This window comes from Hippoglossus stenolepis, chromosome 16 (genome assembly GCF_022539355.2).
Source record: "Hippoglossus stenolepis isolate QCI-W04-F060 chromosome 16, HSTE1.2, whole genome shotgun sequence".
Classification (NCBI taxonomy): Eukaryota; Metazoa; Chordata; class Actinopteri; order Pleuronectiformes; family Pleuronectidae; genus Hippoglossus; species Hippoglossus stenolepis.
In genome coordinates this window covers 14,112,891-14,139,121 of record NC_061498.1, presented here as the reverse complement: position 1 = coordinate 14,139,121, position 26,231 = coordinate 14,112,891, and the positions used below count along the sequence as shown (strand labels likewise).

At 41.3% G+C, this 26,231-nt stretch overlaps 2 protein-coding genes across 6 annotated transcripts in view; both read right to left on the bottom strand.

The window, feature by feature from the left end:
• Positions 1-8,391, bottom strand: part of stat5a (signal transducer and activator of transcription 5a) — a 60,498-nt gene extending 52,107 nt beyond the window's left edge. For 2 of the 4 annotated variants that reach the window (XM_035179786.2, XM_035179785.2), the window contains exon 1: positions 8,241-8,390. The gene's annotated coding sequence lies outside the window, so the exon portion shown is untranslated. Of the gene's footprint in view, positions 1-8,240 lie in introns of all 4 variants that reach the window. The other 2 variants (XM_035179788.2, XM_035179787.2) reach the window with 2 other exon arrangements.
• Positions 8,392-12,056: 3,665 nt separating this feature from the next.
• stat3 (signal transducer and activator of transcription 3 (acute-phase response factor)) lies at positions 12,057-25,893 on the bottom strand. 2 transcript variants are annotated; one of them, XM_035179789.2, is made up of 24 exons: positions 25,643-25,893; positions 22,427-22,576; positions 21,773-22,016; positions 21,584-21,676; positions 21,380-21,461; positions 21,103-21,203; positions 20,501-20,652; positions 20,106-20,264; positions 19,696-19,788; positions 19,521-19,580; positions 19,395-19,424; positions 19,201-19,294; positions 19,055-19,102; positions 18,818-18,901; positions 17,944-18,042; positions 17,644-17,779; positions 17,504-17,556; positions 17,317-17,411; positions 17,009-17,148; positions 16,699-16,920; positions 16,553-16,595; positions 15,077-15,136; positions 14,080-14,177; positions 12,057-13,309 (listed from the first exon to the last, which is right to left on the bottom strand). In XM_035179789.2, exons 2-24 carry the CDS (start codon positions 22,552-22,554, stop codon positions 13,269-13,271), a joined length of 2,355 nt encoding a protein of 784 aa, XP_035035680.1. In that variant the 5' UTR covers positions 22,555-22,576; positions 25,643-25,893; the 3' UTR covers positions 12,057-13,268. The 2 variants fall into 2 exon arrangements, with proteins under 2 accessions (XP_035035680.1, XP_047199683.1); XM_047343727.1 differs by lacking the exon at positions 15,077-15,136.
• Positions 25,894-26,231: the final 338 nt, after the last annotated feature.

The window sequence follows — 26,231 nt, the reverse complement described above, 5'->3', positions numbered from 1 at the left end:
AACAATATTGGCCTCAGATATCCAGTAATTTTTAGACTCTTGAGGAAATGTATTGTTACATTCATCAGTATATATACACAGTAGGATTTATCCCGTCAAAGTAAAACATAAAAAAAGGCACTGCATAGAAATAATACTAGCCTGGCATAAACCCCATGTTTGGGTTTTGTAAGCAGCTTAGATATGTTGTTAATCACAGAGCATTACATATGTATTATATGGTGAGATTTAACATCAACCTGGACCATTGTTTCTCAGTTGTTTATAATGTGTTATTGTACATTTCCCTCCAACATGGAGGTTATGTTTTCTTTAGTTGTTTTATGTTGGCAGGATTAAGGAAAAAAACTACAGGATGGATAAAAAAAACTTAGATCGAAGGATATGGTTAAAGAAGAACACGTTCTCCCACTGTCAGTAACATTGTGAGATAGGACATTTTTTTACGTTTTCACCAATTTCCATGGGAATAATTCATGGATGTTGATGAAAAAAGCAGGCGTATTTAAGGGACTGATATCTATAAGTGTGTATTATTTAGCACAGCTTGATTCAATTTAATGAGACTGTCGGGCCTTGGCGGAGAAACACCTTCCTGCTATTGTAGTTTACCAATTGTTCATGCGCGACACAGAACCCATGAGACCCTGGAGAAAACTAAATACAGCCTGGAGTAGAGCTGCAAACTCAGGACCTGCATGACGCCCAACCAGGAGCGCCAGGCAAAGAGGAAGACTTTCAAAGATAAGATGAAGAATACCCTCAACCCTGACCACGCATTCTACACTGGCTCCAAGACCACCGTGTACCTTGTGCCCCCCTTCACCTTCCATCTTAAGAAGATCTGCGATGGGCAGGAGGAGGTGATGCTGAGGTGGAGGAGATGGTAGAGGTGAAGTAAAAAATATCTTAGGTATTGAAGTAAAAATGTCACAGGTCATACAATAGGTAAAGAACCATGCCTGCCTGCATATTTACCTGCAGCGTGAAGGTTTATGTTCGCAAAAATTACCAAAACTGATTTCAATAAAATGTTGTAGAGGGGTGGGGCATGACCCAAGGAAGAAGCCATTAAATATTGGAGCAGATCTGGATAACAGGCCCCATCAAGGAATAGTTTTTCTCTTTCTTTAAAATGCGGAGATGGAGGTATATGCTTTTCGAGTGCCCTTCTCGTTGGTCATATTAGGGGACTAATCCTGCCGAGGACCCTCGTTAATATTTCACATTATGGGATTGTGTTCTATTAGTTTAACTCGCTCATCGTCTGTGAGTTTTCCTCCTCTGATCACATGAGTTTCTTCCTGATGAGTCCCCTGCCTGCACACCCCTCATTAGACATTAAGTCTTTCACCTTATCTGCTGTAAAGCAGAGCACTGACAACGAGAACTGCCTCGACACTTTGTATTCCTGCGGAGTCTTGTAGGATACATGTTGGGTCTGTTTCGTGTTGCATGCACCTACATAGGAACTAGCCCACGATGAGCCGAGTTAGAGTTCTTAAAGAGACATTGATGTGACAAAAAAAAAGCAAAAATGTGATTCAAAATCTTGTTTGACAACAAAGTGAGAACTGGCAGATTTGTGGGCCACTGTCCTGTCTGCTCTCGGCTTCTCCTCCACCTGCAGTAGTGGAAACGGTTACTATCCTCAGGTTACACTCACATTCTGATTGAATGTGTTAGGCTGTCAAACAGATGGAGACTAAAGCTATGGGATCCCACCTCTCTACCTGCTGCTGATACATCTGTATCTGTGTTGCCAGGACATACTGTTTCAGTCGGTTCATGCTGGGTCGACACCAGTCTCCACCCAAAACAGCCCTTCCCTTCCTGGGAACTATGCACTATGGTGTGCACAGCCACAAAGAGGAGCTTGAGTTATATACTTGATTCATACTGTCAGCTGTAGTACATTATGTGCAAACTTTGGTTTTAAATAAATATATATATATGAAATACATTGGAACACAGACTGTTTGTGCTTGAAATAGCCGCAGTGTAAACCTTACATTTGGGAATGTAAATAAATCACATGCACAGTATCACATTCCTTACTTCATTTAAGCAACCTATAGGGGTTCAGAGGGAACATTTAAGGACAAGTGCATAATGTTTTCAGCTGCAGAGTTTGCAGCTTTATGATAAGACAAAAGATGAAATACTTTCTTAATTGCTTTAAATGGTGCTATTGCTTGGAACGTGCTTAATGCCACAGTGTGTGTGTGTTACTGTAAAGGCTGCCGTCAAACTGAAACTGACTGCTGATTGCAGCGCTCTCTTAATGCATCACCCAGGTCATTCCTTGGGTGACGAAGTGCACTGACTTCATAAGTAGGCCAGCAGGTCAGGTTATACAAGGTTAGACTTTGGTGTCACATTGAAACCTGTTGTTATAACCCTGTCTCTAAGGGCCCATTCTTTATGTACAATACTTACAATAACTAACATGAGGTCGTTTTTTGGAAAGAACGTACTCTCAGGCATGGAGATTTAATCTTGCTGACACATGTAATTATGAATGATGCACTGACACTGGGACAGAGACACGTCACAGGCTTAATGGTAAAAACAATGTCAGCAAAATGTGGAAAAACCCTCGAATAACTTCCAAAATCTGCAAAGATGAACCCCAAAGAGTCGAGTGCTATAGATATGCCAAAGCTAACATGTCCCAAATCCCCAGGAAACAATAAGCTCCAGCTTGTACGTCTTGCAGCTGCAATAATGTCTATAGGTGTCATACGGGGACTGATAACTGCACAACTGCCAAAGATATGTCCTACACATTTTCTGTACTTAACAAACTTAATATGTTTCCCACATTTTTTTAAATTCACGACTTCACATGATTAAATGTCCTTCAAGGCCTCGATGAAGCCATTCATTCACATAATTCATGCATGAGAGATCAAGCATGACTCACGGCCTGAGGCATTAATAAAAAATATAAGCAGTGGCGAGGTGTAACTTTCCAACACGACTATTAAAAAGGAAGTCGGAGATCAATAACTCACCGAATGACAAATCCAAGATTCTACGCTAAGCCATACTTTTATTAAACTCTCATAAATATCACCACATTCCTGAGTTTGAAGGCACGGCCAAGGTTGTCGGTCACTGAGCTTCTCTTGGAGTAATTCAGAGGTTAGGATTCCGGTACACTGATGCTACTTCAGCGTGGAGGAAGAAAAACTGCTCGTCTCACTCACACTCCCAGAACTTCTCCAGGGATTGAAAAGAAAGGGCGACCTGCCAGTGGCTCACAAGCTGGCTTTCAGTAACCTATGAGCTGCCGACCCTCGGCTGGGACTGAGCGCAGCCACAGGTTGGGAGCTAAAGTTGAGGTCTTGAGATATAAGTTGCTGTCATCTAAATGACAAAGAGAGCTCCCGAAATCCGTTTTTCACGAATTAACAAGATAACGATGCGCAGATTATTAATATCGCTGAGACTTAGCGCCATTCGAGGTCATGCATGCTTCTGAATAATAGAAAGCAGCCTCCAGATGTGAAATAAAGTATGGTATTTCGAGCTTTATGGGTCAGGCTTGGTGCAACCTTCCCTCAGCGGCAAAATGTAACAGCTGTGTGTTTAGTCCTGCAGGGGAGTATTGTGTCAACATGAGAAAATGATTAATCCGGATCACGTATTTCAATTCTTAGCCTATTCTGCGCTGACCTCTGTCCGATGGCTCCGTACACAAGTTAAAATCACAGCAACGGAAAAAAGGGAAGCACCCTTGGCAACATCAATCGGATTTCAAGCGTATACTCTCCTCTCTTGATTTGTAACTTCCTTCATATGGCTCAGCGCAAACTTGCCCTCGAGTCTTCTGGCCATTCTTGTTGTGTCACTGAGATAATAACCCAAGGACTTATCATGCTTCTCAGTGTTGGCAAAGCTCCCCCCCGAGCGCGCGCGCGCTCCCACTTACTCACAGCAATGACGAGAAGGGAAATTTGATAAAAGACAATGAGAGAGACAGAGGCAAAAGAAAGGATCATGGGAAATATACAGCCACAGAAAGGGGAACGCGTCATGAAACTGCAGATGAAACCCTGCAGGGGTAACTCGCTGATGGCAATCAAATTTGAGTCTTGTGTGAAGCAGGCAGTGATCATGGGACAGAAGTAAACGCTGTGGATGCCAACAATCAGCAACGCTATTCGACAGATGGATCAGAGAGCTACTGGCCAAGACCAGGCTGAAAGCTCATGGTCACGTGACCGGTGGATTAGCGTTAGCCCAACTGACAGGGGGAGGAGGTTAGGGTGCATGTCACCACATGCTTCCTGATCACTTCCCTTTGAATTTGTTTCCCTTTTTCTGTCCCTCCTGTCACTTGCCCCCGTTTGCTTTTCACACTTATGATTTTTATACGGTTATTTGCACCAGAAAGCAATCAGAGGATATTCTTTCTTTCCTTACTGTTAACTTCTTTCATCCATTCATGCCCTCCTCCTCTGTGCAGAGCGACAGGAAGCCCTGTGATAAGCACAGTCATTAGTGTGTAGGTGATGCTGACACCTTTGACTCACAGCTCACTCATATCAAAACCACCACTCTAATCGCTGCATGATGTCAAGAACATGTCTCCTGTGCGGTTTTTCCATACTAACCTCCCCCCCTGCACCCCATACTTACAGTACTCAAACTTTCTCATCAGCCTTTCCCAGCTCAGTGAACCCTACACCTACGTCTGGCAGCGGCGAGTGAAAACGTGAGACGCACAGACAAGCTTAAGGACATGCCATGCTGTGAGCACATGGCACCGCGGGCTTGTCGAATAACAGTGTTCCTGCGGATCCATTTAATTCATGGATCTAAAAATAGGCATTGGACTGAATTGGTATTTAAAAGGTCTTGAATCAGTCTTTGCGAGACATGGCAAGTCAGATTTTTAGGAATCTTTTTGTATTTTTAGAAATTTTAGAAATTTGAAATTTTTGAAATTTGAAATCTCAAATTGTAAATACATTTTCCGAAAGCCTTTAACATTAAGGTCCCACAGATCAGGATAGTGGAACCAACAACACTCGTGTTGGGTTTGTGGCCGGGATACTCAGAGCAATTGCACTGCCAGCTAGCTAGTGATGTTAAGCTCACGCAACATGCCCGCTACGCAAGTTGCATAGAGCTCCGCAAATTATGCAAGAACTCTGCCTTCCCCTTGTGTCTCAGTGGGTGTCAGTGTTTACAGCTCTGATTAAAGAATGAAGCAGCACAGTCTTTCTGTTTCGCAGTAAAAAAAATAAAAAACATGAGTGAATTACGTGAACAGAAATCAGGTAAACTTGTATTCCCGCAGGGCGCAGGTGACCACGTGGCAATGGCAAATGGTTTACATTGCTAGAAGAGAGCCTGTGACCCAAGCATTTCATTGCCAGCAACTGCTAAATGTAATTGTTGTGCATATGACAATAAACTCTTGTATCTTGGCTTCTAGGCAGGTTGGCAAGTCAACCGATACACTGCAAGATGGCTGAAACCAGCACCAGGAAATGTGCAGGATACAAGACACTGTGCATTCTGTACAGGAAGTTTTTCAGACTCTGCACAATGGGAATCAAGGCAGTGGAATCCTGCATGCAGAGTGAGAAACTGCGAAGTCTCCACCAAGTCTCAACACCAACTTCAACACCAGCAACAGGAGAAGCTGATTCCGATCTGGGTGTGCGCTTAGACACTGGTGGTGGTGTTTGATCACAGTGTCAAATTAAGTGACGGACTAGGAGGCTTAGTCCATGCAATGCTCCGGAAAGTCGTACATTCTACTCCAAGTGGCACTGAAAGCAACTTTAAAACATCTTAAATCTGTCCTAAGCTGCAGGAACCCTGGAGAAAACATTGCTTTCCCCGGTCTCCCCTGCTGCTGTACCCCCTGCATCGGGGGCCTTTGTGACAGGGACACACTGTGCCAACCAATTCATGCCAGGGCCAGCAGCACCATGTTCCCTTGCCAACACCAGAGAACCTCTTTTTCACAGAAACCTGGGAAAATGCTCCCTTCAAGTGCACCCTGCACAGCGGTGACAGAGGGAGTATGCAGGGTAACATGGTGGCTTGCCAACAGGGTTAAATGCTGACTCCGACCATTGTTTCCTGTCTGAAATGTTTTGCTGATAGAGAGAGCAGATGTGCAGTAAATACAGAAGAAATACAAGATAAATAGAGAAGGAAGCATCTTGAGCAAAGAGATGTGAAGAAGAGAATCTGAAACCAAAATGTCAAGAAAAATCCCTGTCGCCTCCTCGCTCACTGTGATGTCTTGGAATGACTTCGTCCCAAAACCCAGCTGCTGGATTTCCGAACATATGAAACTGCAGCAGCAACTGATGAGTCAATTATCAAAAATTATTGTTGACTTTTGACCTACTATCTGCAGCACCGCTGAGAGCAAAACACAAAGGTGTCGCAAACAAATCATTTCCATTGCCGTGTGGAGAGGAAAGGACTCGGGGTGTAGCCGCAGAACACATCCAAACTTTTCACACTGCAGCCTCAAGGGGGAAAATTATCACAGTAGGCGGAGGACATTATTGTCACAACATGTAGTTCTCCATTACCAGGAGCAACGGGGGTGCCAAGTCACTGCCAGCTGGACTGTGGGCGTCGAGACGCAATCTTCCAAAGGTAAACAACCAAAGTCTCATCAGAGCAACTGAGCGTTCAGCAAATGACAGGGGATGCCCACTCCGGGGTCTTGATTCTGGAGTGTTTGAGAGCCGGCTTTGCACTGACCTCCATGAACCTTCCCCTTCATGCTTCTTCATACCACACGTCAACAGGGCACATGCAAACAAACAATGAAATCTTCTGTTTCGCAGTAACGCACAGTTAGACTCGATGAAGTTAGATGGAACCAAGCTGATCGCGATGAAACAGCGTGCCACCGATACTCGTTCAACTGTATCCTTCACGACGGTGTCGGCAGCCTGACGTGCCTGAAAGCATCTTATTGTATTTTAAGTGGGTTTTTTTTTTTTCTGTATCATTCCCACTTCCTTATAATGTTCATCCTTTTTCTAAGAAATCTGTTTATTATTACCGTAAAATGTATATTATCACTGTAGCTGCTGTTTGTCGTGTACAAATATATTTACTGGAACGAAACTAAATGTACTTGTATAAATTCGAGAAGTGTCATTGGTAAATTGTGGAGCCCGATGGAATTTATCGGTTGACCGGTAAAAGGCAGGCGATATGAGCTTTTCACCAACATATCGGTATCAGTGTTTAGAAAAAAATCGTGGTTTTTTTATTTCTTTTTTTCTGTTTACTCTCTTCAATCAAGTTCTTCATATCTGGTTGTATCTATGTTTATTTATTGATTTACAGTTACTAATAAGGTTTATGGTTTTACTGTAAAATATCAAACCTCAATAACATTTCTTTGTCATTAGAGTGTGATAATGACATCTTACAAATCCTGAAATCATTTTTTTTTAAATAGATATATCTGTATTTTTTTTACTCCTTAATATCAGTATCAGCCCAAAAGAATCCCTGTCAGTCAGGCTGTAGTAAATTCTAATTCAAATCCAAAAAGAGTGTGTTTATGCTGACACATACAGGACATTTGAAATGCTTTAGCCGGGTCCAACAGGCATGGCACCACTTTCCAAACTGCAAGATATCATTTGCATGTGAAGTCTTTATCTTCGAGGTAACATCGCAGTCAGACAGATGTCATGGGAGTACAAAGTGCAGGACTCCTCGCTGCAGTGTTGAGGGGAAAGGTGTCTGCATCCACACAGGGGGCAGCAGCTCAGGTGCAGCAGCAGCAGCAGCTCGTGTGCGACCACAGCAGAAAAACACAAGTCACACAATCACCTGCCAAACTTCTGCAGCTACAACCAGCCAGCAGCCTGTGAGCGTCCGACGGGTCCCGCTGCATGTGGAGCTGCCTGTTGATCCAGCAGCGTTTCATGACACCACAGGAGGAAGAAACTACATGTCTACACAGATGGGTTTATACATGTGTGTGTGAGCCTGTGTGTGAGCCTGTGTGTGTGTGTGGGGCTCCTGCGCACGCTGCGCAGGAGCCCCACACACACACACACTCGCAGTTTGTTTACAAAGCGCTGTCAGAATATTCTTTCGCAACCGGTGGAGGGACAGTGAGTGGGACGAGACGAGAGACGCTCACTTACTCACACACGCACGCACACGCAAAGACATATATACACACACACGCACACACACGCACTCACACGCACACAGCATGTCACGCTTACCTCTGTGGAGCGACGGGAGCTGCGGTGCTTTTCTCATAAAACGAGGGCAGAGGCTGCAGCGACGATAGCGACCTACGACAGGAACCTCTCTCTCTCTCTATCTCTACCTCTCTCTCTCTCTGTCAGTCAGTTTTCCAGCAGTTCACTGCTCTCTCTCTCTCTCTCTCTCTCTCTCTGCTCTCTCTCTCTCTCTCTCTGACAAACCGCCCACTTCCGGCGTCTCTCTCTCTCTCTCTATCTCTCTCTCTCTCTGTCAGAAACACTTTCTGCTGATTTACTTTTGACCAATATCTACATTTTACATCCTTCTATCAGATACAGCAACAACTTACAGCCCTGACAACATTTCTGTAGGCTTAGTGCAAAAACAATTCTATTTTTATTTTGTTTTACTTTACATTACTTTACGTTACGTTACGTTACGTTACTTTATTTTACTTTACTAATTTAATTGATTTAATTAATTTTTTCATTTTGTTGTTTCAATTTAATTTAATTCATTTTACTGCACTTTACCTAACTTAACGTAACTTTCCTTAACTTAACTTAACTTAATTTATTTGATCTATTTTGTTTTATTTTATTATATTTTATCTTTATTGTTGAATCTGACTTTGTTTTGAGCAATAGGTTACTAAGTTGCCACACAGGCAAGAAGAACCACAGTCACTAAAAATAAACTTCGTTCACCACTGCTGCTTTAGATAAATCAATAATGTGATATGATCAATACATATACATACATATCAGATTGAAATTGCTCCCTTGTTGCAGAGCCTCGTGTCTGCTGCGCTCAGTCTCTAGTGTTTACTTACAACGTATTGCACAATCCCCTGGTGCTTATAGTATTTTTTACATTTAATTTTGTTTCCTATTTTTATATTCTTTATATTCTTTATACTTATACTTGCACAAATACACCACAGAAAATTCCTTGTATGTGTAAACCTGCTTGGAAATAAGACCCAATTCTTTTTCTAATTCTGATTCTGTGCACTCAGGTCGATTCAATTCAATTGAATCTCCAACTATATCCCCATATCTGTCGCCCTCAATCTGGACAACAGCGACACCCTCTGGTTTAATGAAAAACAACGCTTAATGGGGCACAGGAAAAATGTTTATTTTTAAACGAGATGTAATTAATGTTTTTTCAATTTCCTTTCAGTCTAACCCTTATCAGGTGAGATGAAAAGGGGGGGGGAGAGAGGGAGGGAGGGGGTGGGGGGTGTAGGGGGTGGTTGAGGTGGCAGGGACTAAAGATAAAGCTGCCAAAATAAACTAGAGGACATTGTGCGCCTGAAGCACGTCCAGCAAATTAAATAAAGAGTCAGATATTGCTGCCGGGGACAAAACAAATAAACAAGTAAAAGGGCAACAGACACCATGTGACCTCATGTTGATTGTTTCCTGTTTGTTGTCCCTGTTGTGTCCCCTTATTTATCACACGTAGTGGAATTAAAAACCACATAATAGACAGGTTACTTGTAATTGCTCATAGCAAGTAAACCTATCTGACTCATAGAATGGGAATAACCCGAATTACACGCAGTCATGGACTTGGGTTGTTTTTGACCTGTGACTATTGATTTGTCACAAAGAAACAGAAAAGGGTCAAAGTCCAGAGTATCTTTTGAATGATGGTGACCGAAATCTGAGAAATAAATGTCATCCATGTCAGAAGGGCCCTCTTTTATATCAGCTTTTTCCTCTCTCTCTGTCCAACACTCATACACACGCATACACACACACACACACACACACACACACACACACACACACACACACACACACACACACACACACGTACACAAACACACATACACGCACACACTCACAGTTTCATTGATTCTCCAGATTGATTGGCTGCGGGCCAGGGCTGAAGGGTGACAGTTGCCTCCTCAGACAGCTGAGTCAGCAGCTGCTGATGGTAATAGATGCACATCTTCTCCACACCCACTCATCCCCTCAAACCCGTCTGTGTTTATTTCCTGTCACCGAGACAAACACACACACACAGTAGACAGAGGCCGGGCTGACTGGGTGTAGAGCAAGGCAGAGACCCAGCGGTGCAGAAAGTGCCTCCTTTGCTGCCCATGTTTGTTTAGCTGCTTTATCTCAGCTGTCACTAAACGGGCTCATGGGAATCCCAGCAGTCAGGCTGCTGCTGTTCCTATCAGTGGCACGTTACAGCTGAAGATGTGTAATGTGGGGTTTCCAGTCAGGGAAGTCCAGGGATCATGTGTCGAGAGTTCTGTCCTCAAAGGCAGTGAGAAACCAGAGATAAAACAGGAAGTAGAATGACAGATGACCTCATATGTATCGATAAATACAGTAACGTTTCAAATCCGAGAAACTGCAGTGATTAATACTTCCACGGGAAACAACCTGTAACATCAGCTTGTTTCAAATAATTACCCCCACTGATTTTACATTTCACATGCTCCCATTCAACTTATGAGTTTTACTTTTATATTGTTGAATAAAAGGAACATGTGGTTGATTTCTGCACTGCTCAATTGCTGTTCATACCCACCATAGAGAGAGAAATGGGACCTCTAGTTTATTTATATTTGATTTTTTTTGCCGTGTGTGTATCGAATATATATTTTCCATCATGTGGATGTGAAAACGACCCAGAGATCATCATATCAAGTCAGTTTTTTAACATTGATATTTAAGCAAATGTCTTATTTCCTGGACTAAACTTCAGCTTTCTTTTCCAGCAGGTTACACCAAATGAACATCGGCCCTCAGTTCCTCATAGAGATGAGACCTTTACTGCTCTCACATTATTTATCGCATATTGCTTGACCTAAATCTTTACCGTTCCTCTTTGTTGTTACTGGTTTCCTGCCAACACTGGTGATTTCAAAACATTTCCTGTCAAAACGCTGAACTATTCCTTTTACCAATTATTAAAGACTTCCTCTGGTTTGATTTATGGTAGAGTTCTGTAGTGTCTGTTTTTTTTAGAGCAATAGGTTTGACCACTTCAGTTTGTCACTTCTCATCCAGTCAATTTAGCAGCATTTTTCATATCTAATACATATGATCTCTCAGTTCTATCTTTATAAATCTGGAACATTCAGAAGCAGCTGTGCACTCAAACCTGAAATACATATGCAAATTAATAGATGGTACAATAATAATCATACAAATCACAGGAGTAATTATTCTTTAACAGTTTGAATATGAAGTGCCATTCTGAAAGTGATTTCTGCTGTTATGAATGAAAAATAAACTGATTAGATCCATTTATTTACATCTTAAAAAAGATGTATCCTATAGTAAGATGTCAAAATGATATTAGTTAAAAAGCCCCTTTTCAAAATAATAGTTTCATAATGATAGTGTTGGGCTCAGTGGGTAAATCCTTCAAGAAAAGGGGTTTAAAAGCTGATTTACTCTAAATTGACCAGTGAGTATGAGCCTGAATGGTTGCTTGTATCTGTATGTCGGCTCTGTGATTCGCTGGCGACTTACCCACGGTGCACACCGACCTCTTACTCAATGTCAGCTGGGATTGGCTCCAGATTGCAAGAATAAAATAAACAACTTTTTCCTCTTTATTTTTTCTGCTTCACTTGAACTTCATTTTCCATCACATTTAAATCGTACTTCTTCCTGCACATGACTGTGGAGCGTAAACGGAGTTCAGCCAAATTTGATGTTTGTAACTGGCTGTTTAATAAGTTTAGTTTTTGGTCCTTATAGATAATACAATAATTTGTATATTATCTTCATGTTAAAAAATTTACTGTTAAACAATTTCTTTTTTAGTGAGACAATAATCACACCAACAGATTACTAGAATACTTTCAATCATCAATCAAATTTTATTTATATAGCCCATATTCACAAATCACAATTTGTCTCATAGGGGTTAACAATGTGTGACAACCGCTGTCCTCAACCGGGAAAGAGTGAGAAAAAATTACCAGAAAAACCCCTATTATAACAGGGGACAAAACTTTCAGGTCCAACTTGTTTTTATTGCCATCTGTCAAATCATGAAGAGTTACAGCGTAGTTTCCAGAAAACCTCTTGACATTTCTTGGTTGAATAGGGAATCGTGGTGTGGATTTAATCAACTGTGTGAAAAACACTACTGTGTACACTTTGATAAAGTGAAAAATTGTTCTCACTTATCCACGATTACTTTTGATGATAGGTTTTAAAATAAACCCTTTGTAAAATCATTTGCTTTACATATCTGGTCATATCAGGTGAATTTAACCAAACAAAAAAAAGACAAGAATGCTCATTTCAAAAGCAAGTACAGTCCACTGGATCACAAATTAAAGTATTTGAGTGGGAATGACAAAAAAACTTGTTTTCAGAGCACCAACTTTATGAGGCATATCATGTAATTTCTCACGATATAATACGGTGGAAGAAACACACGACTAAACAACTAATGAAGTATCTGAACTCCTCGTCTTTCCTTCTGGGAACAAATGTAAAACGCTTCAAACTGCTCTGAGAAATAGAACAAATTTTAAATTTTGTTTTAAGTTTTAAGTGCAACCAAGGTCTTTTGGAACAACTGTGACATATTACATTTGGCAGGGATCAAAAACGCAACACGACAAAGTAAAAGAGACCCATTAAATGCATCAAAAATAAATTCATCTACATACATTTCTAAAGCGGCATAGCTTATACAACAATTAGTCTCATTACATTTCTTATTCAAAGAAAAGAAAACACTTGATTTCATAACCATCTTCAAGAGTCAATGACACACACAGTATGATGTTTTAAAAAAATACAATTCCAGATATCTGTGAAGAGGGAGGGAAGTACTGAATGGAAGGTCAGTGAGTGGGTCAGTATCGATCAAGAGTTCCACACACTACATACAGTCAAAGGCTAAAGAAAAATGGCAATGCCTTTTTAAAAGGATCTTCAAATTCCCTACTGTGTGAAAGTTTACACAGAAACAAGAAACAAACTGTACAGGCAGGACAAGTGTACAGAGGGAGGGAAGAGAAATCGTCAACTCCTAACAATGAAAGAAATCTTTCACATAGGTGACGCCACATCCATGTCCAAAGTCAGCGAATCTGTGAAAATAAAAATAAAAAATAATAAAAATATGAGCTATTAATATTCATTAGAAATGTTGTACTGTGTGTTCTTGTAGCCCACTTGAAGACCCATCCGAGGGGACAGTGAGGACAATTTTGGTTTTGGTTGGTCCATCTTTATCGAAGTGCTGTTTGGTTTTAACATTAAGATTCAAATTTGTTTATGCCACAAGTTCACTCTGGCCCGATTTTTCACTAGTCGACAAAAGCCAGTCGCCATTCGCTCTGTGCAAAGTCTTCAAAGACCTTCTACTAGATGACTAGCAGATTAAACACCTCAATGAATCTGAGGCAACTACAGCCAGTCAGAATGCAGGAAGGGGTGAAGAGGGTATAAAGAGGTAGAAACCAGACCTACAAGTCAGGGGGTTTCTCCTGGTAAAAGATTGTGTAATGTGTGGCCACCTGTCACCAGTCAATCAGTGTAGTATGAACTCATAACATCTGAAAGACTCCTGATAACAAGACAGCAAGTCTTAAGAGTGTGAACTGCACAGCAATCTGAAAAACTTGTCTGAACTAGAGTGTGGATAAGAAAGTTTTGGATGAATCAGTTTCAGGTCGGGTCCAATTGGCTGGGCTTATAAAACGGGGAAAACATCAGGCTTGGATCAGATTCCGACACAAAAAACAGAATACCTCTCCGCTCCGTTAGTTTTCTCGATTGAAGGGTTTCGACATGTAGTAAGTGTAGCTTCTCACGTGTATATAAATAAAAATGTTTGTAACGTGTGTAAGTGACTCACCCATATGTCCTGGATTAGCTTCAACTTCATTGTGCATCAGAGAGTCGAGGGTGCGTGGCGACATGGGGAACAGGTCACTGGTGTTTCCAGAATTTGTGCTGTAAAAACATGAAAAGAGGACAAATGTAAAAAAGGTGAACCAATGACCACACACACACACACACTTCCATGTGGATTCTGGCCACAGATTTCATGTTAGTCAACACGATTGTTAGTGTTTGTCTTCATCACACTGACTGCAGGGCTACCTTAAGTCAAAAGGCTGCGATAATACACATATAATATGTATATATAATCCATCAGTCTCATCCTACTCTGAAAGATAGTTCAGCATCAGTGTGCAAAGTCAATGCCAAGAAAAGAAAGTAGATTAAAGCTGGGATGGCTCTGACAAACAACAAAACTAAGAAACACTTGGCAGATGTTGAGGATGTTTTCTGCTTTAAAAAGAGGGAAGCACAAAGACAAACAAGGTTTTAATGGTACTGCACGTTAATGTTAATGACGACTACTCTACGATGTCAGTTGATGGTTAGCGCGGTGGGTTAAGTGGATTTAACAGGCCATTACTCAATCGTTTTTTCAAGAGCAATTTCCCTTTTTTTTTTTTTTATTTCCTTCCTCTTTCAAATGGCTTTTTTTGCTTTGTCTACTTTCTTAGGAAATTATTAATTGATTTTTGAATATTTGGATCAAAAACACTACAAATATCTGAATTCTCTAATAAGATACAATCACAGAATTTATATGTTTAATCCATACAGATGGATTTAATTGAGGAATTATGAAAAATGGGACCTGAAACAAATAAAAATGAATGGTAGGGAGGTGCATTTGTATTAGAACCAGGAGACAAGAAGCTGTGAGACACAGACAGTAATTATGTAAATGGCGGGTTCGGCGCCGATATCCCTGAAACCCACCCATCAGACACACAGACAAAGTGACATGATGCACACACAGCCCTACATGCCATCTTTCCCCCCTCGGTTCCTACCATGGGAATCCGTTCCCAAGCAGCTCACTGTCCGGCAAGTCCATGAACACGGAGGGACACCTACGGAGAGAGGTCAGGATCTCGCTGAGCAAACCTCACAACCTGCCACCACCCTACCACCCTACCACACCCTCTACCAAACCAACCAGAGCACACATGGCTGACTGGCCTGTGTGTACACACTCCTCTGACCTCGGTCAACTTTGCACTATCAATTTGACCCCCCTCTCCTCCTCCCACCTCAGTTATTAGTACCTCCACCAAGAAGGTTTGTCTACCAGACGGATTACCGCAAAACTTGGTGGAACGATGTCATATGGGTCAGGGATGAACCCAATACATTTTGGTGTGGATCCAGATCAGGGGGCTGTGTTTTTTTTTTTTACGTTTTCACTTATTTTCCAGGGAATAATCCATGGATCTTGATAAAAAACAACTCCTGTACATTTAGGGGACTGATATTTATAAGTGTGTGCAATTTGGTGAAGCTTGACTGAATTTAAGGGGTGTTTGGCCTTGCTGAAGGTATAGGCTCTAATGAGTGACATTCAAGTTCTTATTCAAGCTCAGCTACTCAATGAATATCCATCTGAAGATACCCTCTACTATATGATTCTAAGAAAAGCAATGTGTAGTTTAACAACTTACATTTAAATATTTCTAAATGTTGGCATCCGTAAATACGTTTAATTGAAAATGTCTATATATTTTATATTTACATATTCAAAACCTTTTTTCTTACTGTTAATGAAGTTCGGTTTTAGCCTCTGTGCCCTTTCATGATTTTGCCATATTGACCCTGACCAAACCAATGTAATTGAATTTAAATGTGATTACAACTGAAAGCACACAACAAATAATAGAAACATAATTTAAAGTGGGTGTCAGTTAGAAGCTAAGGGTATAAGATGGTCTTCTACTCTTCTACTGCTGTTTGTATTTTGATCGCATCCCTGGTCCACAGAAATAAAGATTTGACTATTTGCACACTCAGCATGGAAATAAATTCCCATCTGACTCCCTAAGGCACTAACCTGATACCAGGTGCCAACGTCAATCGACTTAAACAGAAACTGAACAGAATCTGCATATATCTAGGTTCACATGAATGGGGGGATGGTTCCTCTAATGATGGTGGTGACTCACAGTGAAAGCGAAAACAGCTTTGTTCTCTTTTCTTTGAACATTTGACAACACTTGTCGTAAATGAAGTGTAAGTTTAAAGAAGGAAGTGTAGATCTTGAGCAGGAACATTCCGTCTCTTTAATATCAGTAACAAATAAGAACGTTTTTTGGAACACATTTCTACTTTGGCACGTCACAGACTAGACAGCAGCCAAACCTTCATCTTTGTTACTTTGTGACATTATGATCTTATATGTACATTTGTACTATCTTGTCCTATTATCAAGGTGCTCATTACAGACCATATTATCATATTCTAATCTTGAAGATAAAGGAGGGACAGATACTTACGGTGTGACACAGATGAACTTTGTCTTCAAGTATGGCTGAATAGCTGTCAGGGAAAAGAAAACATACATTTGTAATGAAAAAAATAACATCCATGTGTCTTGTGTCTCGTAAGATGCATAGAGGTCACAGAGGTCAGAGTGACTTACTGCTTGTTGAGTCTCCTCCTATCTCAGGTTCAGGAGCTGTCTCCGGCCTGCAGTACTTCCCGAACGCTTCCTCTTTGGGGATGTCGGGGTGGAGGTAGACGAGAGGTGAAACCAGGATGTTGGTGGCATCCATAATCTTGTAGCCCATGATGATGTCGGCGAAGGACATATTGTTGAGCTGCTGCTTGGTGTAGGGCTCCACCGACTGGATCTGGGTCTTTCCTGTAGCCGCACCACGAAGAGCAAGTGTCACAACCAAACGTCTTAAATATTTATCATTAAATTGTAAAAGAAGGATTGAAATTCCCACCACTGATGTCTTTCTCCACCCATGTGAATGTTATGCCCCCCTCCTTGCTGCTCTCGCTGAAGCGCAGCAGAAAAGTGCCAGGAGGTTTTGGACTCAGAATGGCCCTCTCCCTCTCCTTACTGATGAATCCCATGATATATCTGTAGAGGGAAACAGGAAGGCAAATAATACACATCAATATTTTAAATAGTACATTTATTCTAAAGGTGTTGACTGCTGCATGCCAAAACACTTTCTATACAATGAAAAACGCCAGATTCCAGCAGGTGCTCGGGGACTTGACTTGTAAACAAAGGACGACCTCTCACCCCTCATTCCACAGTGCCAGGATGTACTTCTTCACCAGGTCAATGATGTTGTCCAGCCACACCCAGAAGGAGAAGCCTTTACCAGCCATGTTTTCCTACACGGAGGAAGGGGAAAAAATTACTTGCACCGACTCAATACAATGGCAATATGGTGGACTGAGGCATATGTGGCTGGAAGGTGAAGTACCTTACAGAACTTGGCCCAAGTGATCTGACAGCCAGAGAAGTTGACACAAGGCCCTAAATGGACAAGCGAAAATCACATTAGTATATGAAACAGTGCAATGTGTGAAGTTTTTAGAGAGAGTCTAAGTCATGTCAACTGACCTAGTAATTTCTCAGCCAGTGTGGTGAGCTGTTCAATGGTCAGGCCTCTCTTGGTGGTGGAGGAGAATTGCCAGCTCAGCACTTCAGCAACCTGGTCCCATGTTCCCACTGGAGGCTTGGTGAAGAAGTTTACGTTCTGTGCAGACATAGCCAAGCCAGCTTATTATAAAAACACAACATTCTCCGAATACGTTTTAAGGTGCGCCAGAAAACGCAGAGTACTTTGACAAAACATCCTGCCCAGGTAACATTCTCCACCAACAGAGTTCAGCCCCTTTCCACCAGAGGGTGCCGTCTTACCTTTGGGTGGTTAGTGAGCATGTTGTACCACAGGATGGAGGCCCAGGCGTTGGGCATCTGGCAGATGTTTGAAATGACTACCACAGGGAGAGAATGGGTCTGCACATATGAAGGAAAACAATTATTTCAGTAAACCTTCTTTAAAAAAAATTATAATATTTGCTAGCTAACATTTAGTACTGCACAATGACACTAAAATGTTCTTACTTCTATTTCAGTAGATCATCCACTCATTAATGCTGCTCTTACTCGTACAAGGCATGTAGCTGTTCTTAGTGCAAAATGTTTTATTATGAAAGGGTTGCTTTGTTAAGCGACCCACAAATGATTTTGCATCTGGAGCTCTGGGATCACATCTGCGAGTATGATGGGTCCCTCAAGAACAAATACAATGATAATGACATAATGCACTGAAATAAAATCATAATGTGTCAAATTCATTATTTGAAGATGGCTCAAGATGCAGTTTATTGTTGAGCCCCTATTCACAACAAATATACCATTTGTCTGTGGGAGAATTTAGTTTTAAGATAATCCTTTATTAATCCCAACAGGGAAACTCGCCATAAGAGAAATTATTATGTTGAAAAGGATAAATGAATAAAACGTTGCTTCAGCATAAATATTCAGTGCCGTTACTCCGCCCTCAGTGGGGTAACTGGGGTCAGGAGCAACAATTGCATCTTTCAGTAACAGCTCATTTAGAAACTTGGGCGATGACAGTCTCTGAAGACTTTGGGGATGACTCATTTGTCTGAGGACTTTCTCTATGATGTGTCAGAGAACAGAGCACTGCATTATTCTTTGAGAGTTTTTTGAGTTTACTTCTAGTTTTGTGTGGAAGTTAGAATGACAAACCGGAAAGGCTACTCACCTCCAGATCGATCTTCAGACCTTGGTGATAGACTTCTGTATCAAAGGTGATAAGATGCAGCTCCTCTGTGACGATCAGAGAGGCCTGGAGAAAACAGAACATTTGAACCTCTAGTGTATGAAAAATAAACTGTGTGGACTGTTCATATGCATCTATGCTCACAACATTTTAGTTGAATCAAAAATAATTAGCTTTGAATTACACTATTGTTACAATAGTGTTAGGAAGAGTACCTACATCACTATTGGTCCGGCCACCATTACCGCACCTCTGTTCTCTCAGGGTCTATAAAAAAAAAAACAGGAAGTCAGATCTCCATAGCAGGCCATTGTGAGAAAACTTCATCACTGCCGAGGATGTAGAGTTTTGCCTCCATAACTCACCAAGTGTTTAAACTCTGCTGACAGGCTGCCATTGTTCGATTCCTCCATGTTCATAACTTTTGTGTTGGTGCCGAGGATGTTAAACTTTCGTGACCTGAGAAAATTCAAGGGGCAGAAGAAAGTGAGACTCTTTTCTAAACTAATATAAAGCAAATGACCAGGCTTTAAAAAGCAAATGTTCTTAAAAGTCTTACCCTCGGATTGCAGCCACATCACCAGATTCCCTGAAAATAAACAGTTCAAGTCAGTGAAGCAGAAATTATTCTTTATCTTCAATCATGAAAGTGTCGTACTGATAAAGACTTAAGAAAAAAACTCACTTGTCAATGCAAACTTTAATTTTCAGCTGGTAATTTAGTTCAGGAAACTTAACAAGTAACCTGGAAAAAAAGCAAAGGAAGTATTTATAAAATATTCAAATATAAAATATCTTTCTCCATTAAAAGATAAAGACACAGTCTCTGATATTTCTGTGTTTCAAGTCTGCATCCTTACCTGACTTTATTTGTGAACTGCACTCCTGTTTTAATAACCAGAGGTCTGTCTGGGTGCATGGGCATACAGGGCTGTCTTTCCACCACAAAAGCACTAGAAGACAGAGTGGATCATGTTTCAGAGGAGATTTACCACATGTTGTCGAGAATATAAGGTCCACATACTAATGATCCTGAGCTGTCGACTGTGTATCACATTCATCATATGGTCACAATGTAAACTTGATCTAAACCAGTTCATTCGTGGGAATTCAGACTGAGAGATGTGGCTGAAAGCTCAGCATCATTAAAAAGTGGAACCTTAAACTTTGATTCTTCTTTAGGTTCCCAAAGAAGCAACCTCCATTCATAGTAACACAAAGGAAACATTGTCTGTGAACATTTTTAGTGAAGCTACACCAAATGCAGTACCTCTTCATTAGGTTTCGGAACAAGTCCACAATCTTCTCCTCCAGGGCGGGTCGGTGCTGAATGATGGGGTCTCCCTTGTAGGACACTTTCTGCTGAAGCTCCTCCAACTTCTTGATCTGTTGACGAATCTGGAGCTGGGACTCAGCCAAGGATGTGATCCTGGTTAGAAAATAACCAGAGTTCAGTTCAGTCAACTCTCATGTTTCCAGATGCTAGACAGATGTTGAGCTGTTGTATACTTGTTATTGCTCAAAAAACAAAATAAAGCTTTCATCAACGCACATTTTTGTATTGTTAATTTTTTTTAAATATATAAAAATACTAATGGATTGTTGATAATTGAAGTGACCGACGTCTGGCTTAGGAAATTGCTTTAAATCTGCATTCATGGTTACCATGTCTCGAGGCGATCCAGGCAGATGTTCGGCGGACCTCCAATACAAGCAATTTGCTGTCGTCTCTTCCAGTCTGCTAGTTCTTCATCTGTCAGGTTCTTCTGCACATAATCCATGGCAGTCAGCAAGCCTCCCATCTCTGTCACGATTTGCTAAAAGATACGAAGGACAGCCCATTTAAGCAGTGGCATAATTTATCTGGGCAATGTGAGTGGTGGCATTACCTCTGAAAAGCATGATATTGATTCTCAAACTCTAACTCGTTCTTCATTAATCATCACAGAGTCCTTTTGCAAAGACGATGACAAAAAAAACCATTTTAAAATATGAAATCAACCAGTGCAGAGTCCAGACCCCTCCTTCAGGTTTGTTCCTTTAAGTAATTGGTGGCCTAACACCTAAAATGCCAATTATTAACTTTTACACAAACATACAAGGACAAAGCCTCTTTATGATACTTTTTTGATCCCTTGTTATTCTTTTGTTTATCAGTTGATGTCTTCTTGGTTAAACTTAAGGCATTTAAGACAATCCAAACTGTTTTAATTCTTTCTCATGTATTTTTGACATATCTCAATACATTGTAAGTGATAGGGACCCACCCTCCTGAGCTGGTCCAAAGCACTCAGCATCTGTTCAAGCTGGGCCATCTTCTGTCTTGTAGCAGCTGCCTGGCTATTTCCATTAAGGTCCTGGGACAACTCTGGAATGAGGCGGGAGCATGTAGCTGGTCAGTTACAAATTAAGATGCATTTATTTTACAGTATACGATGATGCTGATCAAGGCATTTTAATGAATCTTAATTTAAGACAGTATTGAGACATTTCCTACAGTTTAATGTCAAGGATAAAGCTAAAAAACTATTAAGTAGAATATACCTCCTTGGCTTTTCAGTGTCTTATAATTGAAGTCGAAATCATCCTGCAAGTTCTCAAGCATTTTCATCTTCTGTTCCATATCCTGTTGAGAGACAAATGATGATTTGTTTATTAATGACAAGACTTCAAGTTAAGAGTGTGTTCAGAATTATTTATATTGCATATTCGAATATTCTAATCAGTGATTTTCTGATGGAAACTCACCTGCACTCGTTTCCTAATGTCTTGAAGGTTATGCTCCAGGATCTGCTGCTTCTCTGTCACTACTGTACCAGTGGGATGAGCTGCTTGGCCATCCTGCAAGAAGAAGATACACAACATTCAGAATACATTTAATGACTTTATTATCAAAAAATAACAAAGAATAAGCTTGGTTTGTGTGGCTTTCTCTACCTGTGCAGCAGTTGTGGCAGTCTGCAGGAGCCTTTGCTCCTCCCACAAGCAGCGGGCAACAATGCGGGCAATATCCATCGGCTTCTCCAAGTACTTGCTCTGCAGATGCTGTTTGATCCTGCGCAGGTTATGCTGGTAGAGCACGTTGTTCTCCTGCAGGAAACGGCTATACTGCTGATCTATCTCTCCCAGGAGGTTGTGGAACACCAGTGTAGCGTGCGACTCCTTATTGGCAGCGTACGCCCTTGTCAAAGGAGAGGAGAAGATAATCAGGGTATGATGATTTATAGTTTGTGCTATGAGCTGGTACGAGATGCACTCAACCTAAATACCCATATCCCCTATAGCTCAAAACATTGAACCGATAAATTCTCAGAAGAAAGCTCAACTCTAAACAGAATCATGCAGGTGCACTGTTATACATAATATGCATGAGCTCCCTGTAATGGAGTCGCTAGATTAGACGAAGGCATGATAAGGAAGAGGCTGACAATTGATTCTAAAACATGATAGCTTTCTACGTAATAGCAAGTCACGGTGAGTGGCCACCAGCCAATCTGGAGGGAGTGGAAGATAAAACAACAGCAGCATATGATAACAAACAGGAGAAATGAAATGGGCATAACAGATCACAGGAATTCAATTATTTCTCACCAGTCTTGGCTCTCAATCCAGGGGGCAAGAAACTGCCGGAGCTCCATGGGGAAGCTGTCACTGTATAAGTGGTAGAGCTGCTCCAGATATCTGGTCTCCAGCTGCTGCAACTGGTTCCACTGTGCCATCTTGACATATACCTCCTCAAACCTACATAAAAACAGATACGGGTAAGAACATACTGTAAATTAAGCAAGAGGACACATACCGATGGAGAAATAGCTAGGTTGGTATTTTCTTTGAAAATGAAAAGAATCCCTCCCAGTGCAGTCACTTCCTGTTCAGTGAAACACTAAACCTTCACCGAGAAATGGAGGCCTACACGAACAGCTGTCAACTCCCTTAGCAGATGGGAGTTAATGATCTTTCACCGAGGTTTTGCCCCAGTGAAAAACACATTTCCTTGTCTAAAGTGTTGAAAAGCTATGGTTGAGATGGATTTGTAACAAGAGAAACATGCATTGTCAATACAATGACTATTATCCATCAGTTCCACCTGGCAGGCTCCTCTGGCCTTCTCATTTTACCAACAGCAGGCTCCACTGTTCTCTGGAGGGCTGGAGACTACAGTAAACATACCCAGACAGTGAGTAAATCCAAAGGAAAGTTGTCTTTCCAGTAGATGATGAACTGAAGCCTTTGTTTGAGCCCCTTATATAACCTTGGATACTTCTGCATTGTCATCCAATGTCTGATGCTATGGAGAATCAAAGACCGACACACAAGTTTAACCAAAGCTCTGATCCTGTGTTGATGATGACTCAGATGTGTTCTTGACAATAAACCAGAATGTGCTTTCTGTTTCCAGGAGCTAAGGTGTTGCTTTTGCTAACAGAAAGCGCAGATAGATGTACCACACTTTTCATTCCATTACTTTATATACTCACTCAGGAGAGTGAGTATATAAAGTGGGGCAGAGTAATACGAACTCCTCTCGATATAAAGCCATCCTCTAAAAGATTGTTGAGAGGATTGACCTGGGAACTCAGTGTCAGGGTTCAGTTCAGTTATACACACTGACATTCAAAGTTAAGTTTTTCTTGAGCATGCAAGACACATAACTGAAATTGTTCCATAAAAGTAACACTTTCAAAACGCACTGAGTTCTTCTTTCACTGACATATGAAAGCAGCGTGTGAATTTCTGGGCACATGAAAACACTGGGTGGTTCATCACTGAGCAGTCACTGTAGTACTGTGAGAATTCCTTTCATTATTTCATCATCTCAATTGGGCTTCAACTGCTTTATGCGTTAGTGATTTGAGTAGATTTTTTAAGTTTCATTTTACATTTCTCTGACACACAAAGAAACCACACAAGCCAATAAAAAAAAAAAAAGGAATCAGGGTCAATTCACTTTAATCTGAAACCTTCTTGATACAATGTGACTTTTACTATATAGCCTATCCTCATTGGTTTCATTTGAAGTCTTTTCATGTATCGTATTGAATTACAAAATTGCTTTCCAGTAAACTCAGCACCTGCATCAAGTGTCTGGACTTCTCCAACATATGCTCATGAAATCTCTGTGAAAAATCTGGAGGATCACCAATGACCCAGTGCATACAATCATATCAGTGATATAACGATATTCATGTTAATCAGCAATTACTTTAAATAACATCTGGCATTGAACTAATGATGCACAGTGACAGCTAAACAACTAGTTTTTTTATGAAATGACAAAGGCAAAATTTCGATGACAACTTGTCTGTGTCACAAAACATATGAAAAAGAGAATATCTGTACTAAAAGCTTTGGATAAAGGATATATTTGCCAGTGAGGGTTGGGATGGCACATAGCTCAACCTCAGACTTCTCCAAAAACAAATGTTTTGTCATGTTTTGTTGATCCAGAACCCATCAGAAGATGTTTTACTGAATGAGCGTGATGTTCCCATTCTTTGATGTTGACTTGTCTGGGTGACACACATGCATTATAAATGACAAATACTACTCTATGTGCCAAGATAAGCGGTTTGACCAAACGCCACTGCCATTAGATCGTTTAAAAAACAGACTTGGACAACATCATTGCATGTGCAGGGCAAACCAGATGTTCCAATGGTTGCCAATCATCAAAGACAATGAGTGATTCCATAGATGTAAATCACTGATATTCCAGTAAGTACTTCCTGGAGCAAACAAAAGAAAGCTGACTTATCAGGTTTTGTGGCCTCTGTAAACACACCACAAAAAATATGAATAAGCATACTTAATAATTTATAATGTCTGTATTCAATGTCAGCCATGCTTTGTATATGAAATTGATTTATTTTGCATATTTATTGACTTTTTTCCCCCAACAACATGGCACAAAAACAACCAAAAGATGAAAACAAAACAGGGCGTAGACGAATTAAAATAATAAATAACACTGCTTCACTGAAGCATTGAAGGTGGAAGGCACAGCATTTTTTTGCTGGACATGAACTCAAGTTAGATTGAGCAAGATGATCAGATTTATGTCCATCATACCATATCCAATTCTCTCTGTATGTAATATACTAAAAAGCTCAATAAACAAAGTATTCAAATGAGGCTGTGTTTGGCTTCCAAAGCTTTAAATTTACCTTTTTTTTTTGTTGCAATGATCGTTCCACATGGTGTGTACATGTAATAAACAGGAGCTATGAGTTACATCACTATGACTCCACAGCTGTAGTGACTGCAGTCAACACGGTTTTTTATCCCAAACACGAGGCTTCAGTGCAGGTGAGCCTGGAAAAGGTGTTGAGTGTCAGACACGTTGACCTGCAGCTGGCAGGAGGGAGATGGGCGTGACAATTCCAGGCAAACACAAAACAATGGCCTGGTTTTCACTGAGTAAAAACTAACACAATGCAACGTGACGTGATAATTGCGAGGCGTCAGTCCTGTTCAACGACAACAGACAGACAACTGAGCATCAGCAAACTGGAAGTTCAAGATCACTCGTGCAAAGCAGAAAACCACTGTCCAGGAACGAGGTTGTGACATTAGCAGGTTTATGACGTGCAAGCAGAGCGATTAGCTTTTGTCGCTTTGTACAACAAACAGGACATAGGACGGGCTCTCATGAATAACTCATAACCTAATCACAAAGCTGTAATTGTACCCCAGCACTCCCATGTAATTACTATGGTCCGTTGTGACATCCCTATGAAAAGCAGCTGGCCTCGGTGTTGAGGGAAACAAGTGACGAGAAAGCAGAAGTGGTTTTTATTCTTCGCTTACCTGGCTCGGTGTGACTCCTTCAAAGTTTCTTCGTGGGAAAACTGCGACCCGCTCCGCTTCAAAAAACACCGACGACCGAGGAGACTTTTCCAAAGAGCGAACGCGCACAAACTGAAGATAAAGTCGCAGATAAAATGGCGAAAACTATTTTCCTCTCCTCCCCTGCTCGGGAAACACTTCTCTCACACGCGCATGAACCTTCACACCAGTCCTCTACATTGCAGTCCTTCCGGCCACACAAACCAGACCAGCTCGGGTTATTGACACCTCCGACAGCTAATGGTAGTGCGGAACTCTAGTGTGGCCAATCAAAATCTTTCTTTCGGGCACGAGAGGCGGAGCTTCGCTACGGGGTTGGTTGAGAACGCGGTGTTTACTGCCGTCGCAGTAGCGCTGTTCCCGCCGGACGCGCCCTCCCTGCGGCTGCGAGGTAGAAGAGCAGCACGCGGGGGGAGGAGGAGTGCTTCCGCGGAACAGCCAGCCTGGAAGTCATCTGAGTTACTGGCAGCGCTGACGTCATCAAGACTTTAATAACACCAGAGCTGATCTTCCCTGATCACCCTTCAATCACAGGTCAATAACCTATATC

Bases quoted from the DNA above. Each gene is read 5' to 3' on its own strand.
- stat3 (XM_035179789.2), bottom strand. From the start codon at position 22,554: ATGGCACAGTGGAACCAGTTGCAGCAGCTGGAGACCAGATATCTGGAG. The intron at 15,137-16,552 runs GTAAGTATCTGT...CTCTCTCCGTAG, and splicing joins AAGTTCATCTGTGTCACACC to GTGTCCCTCCGTGTTCATGG. The intron at 13,310-14,079 runs GTGAGTCACTTA...TTATTTTCACAG, and splicing joins AGCTAATCCAGGACATATGG to ATTCGCTGACTTTGGACATG.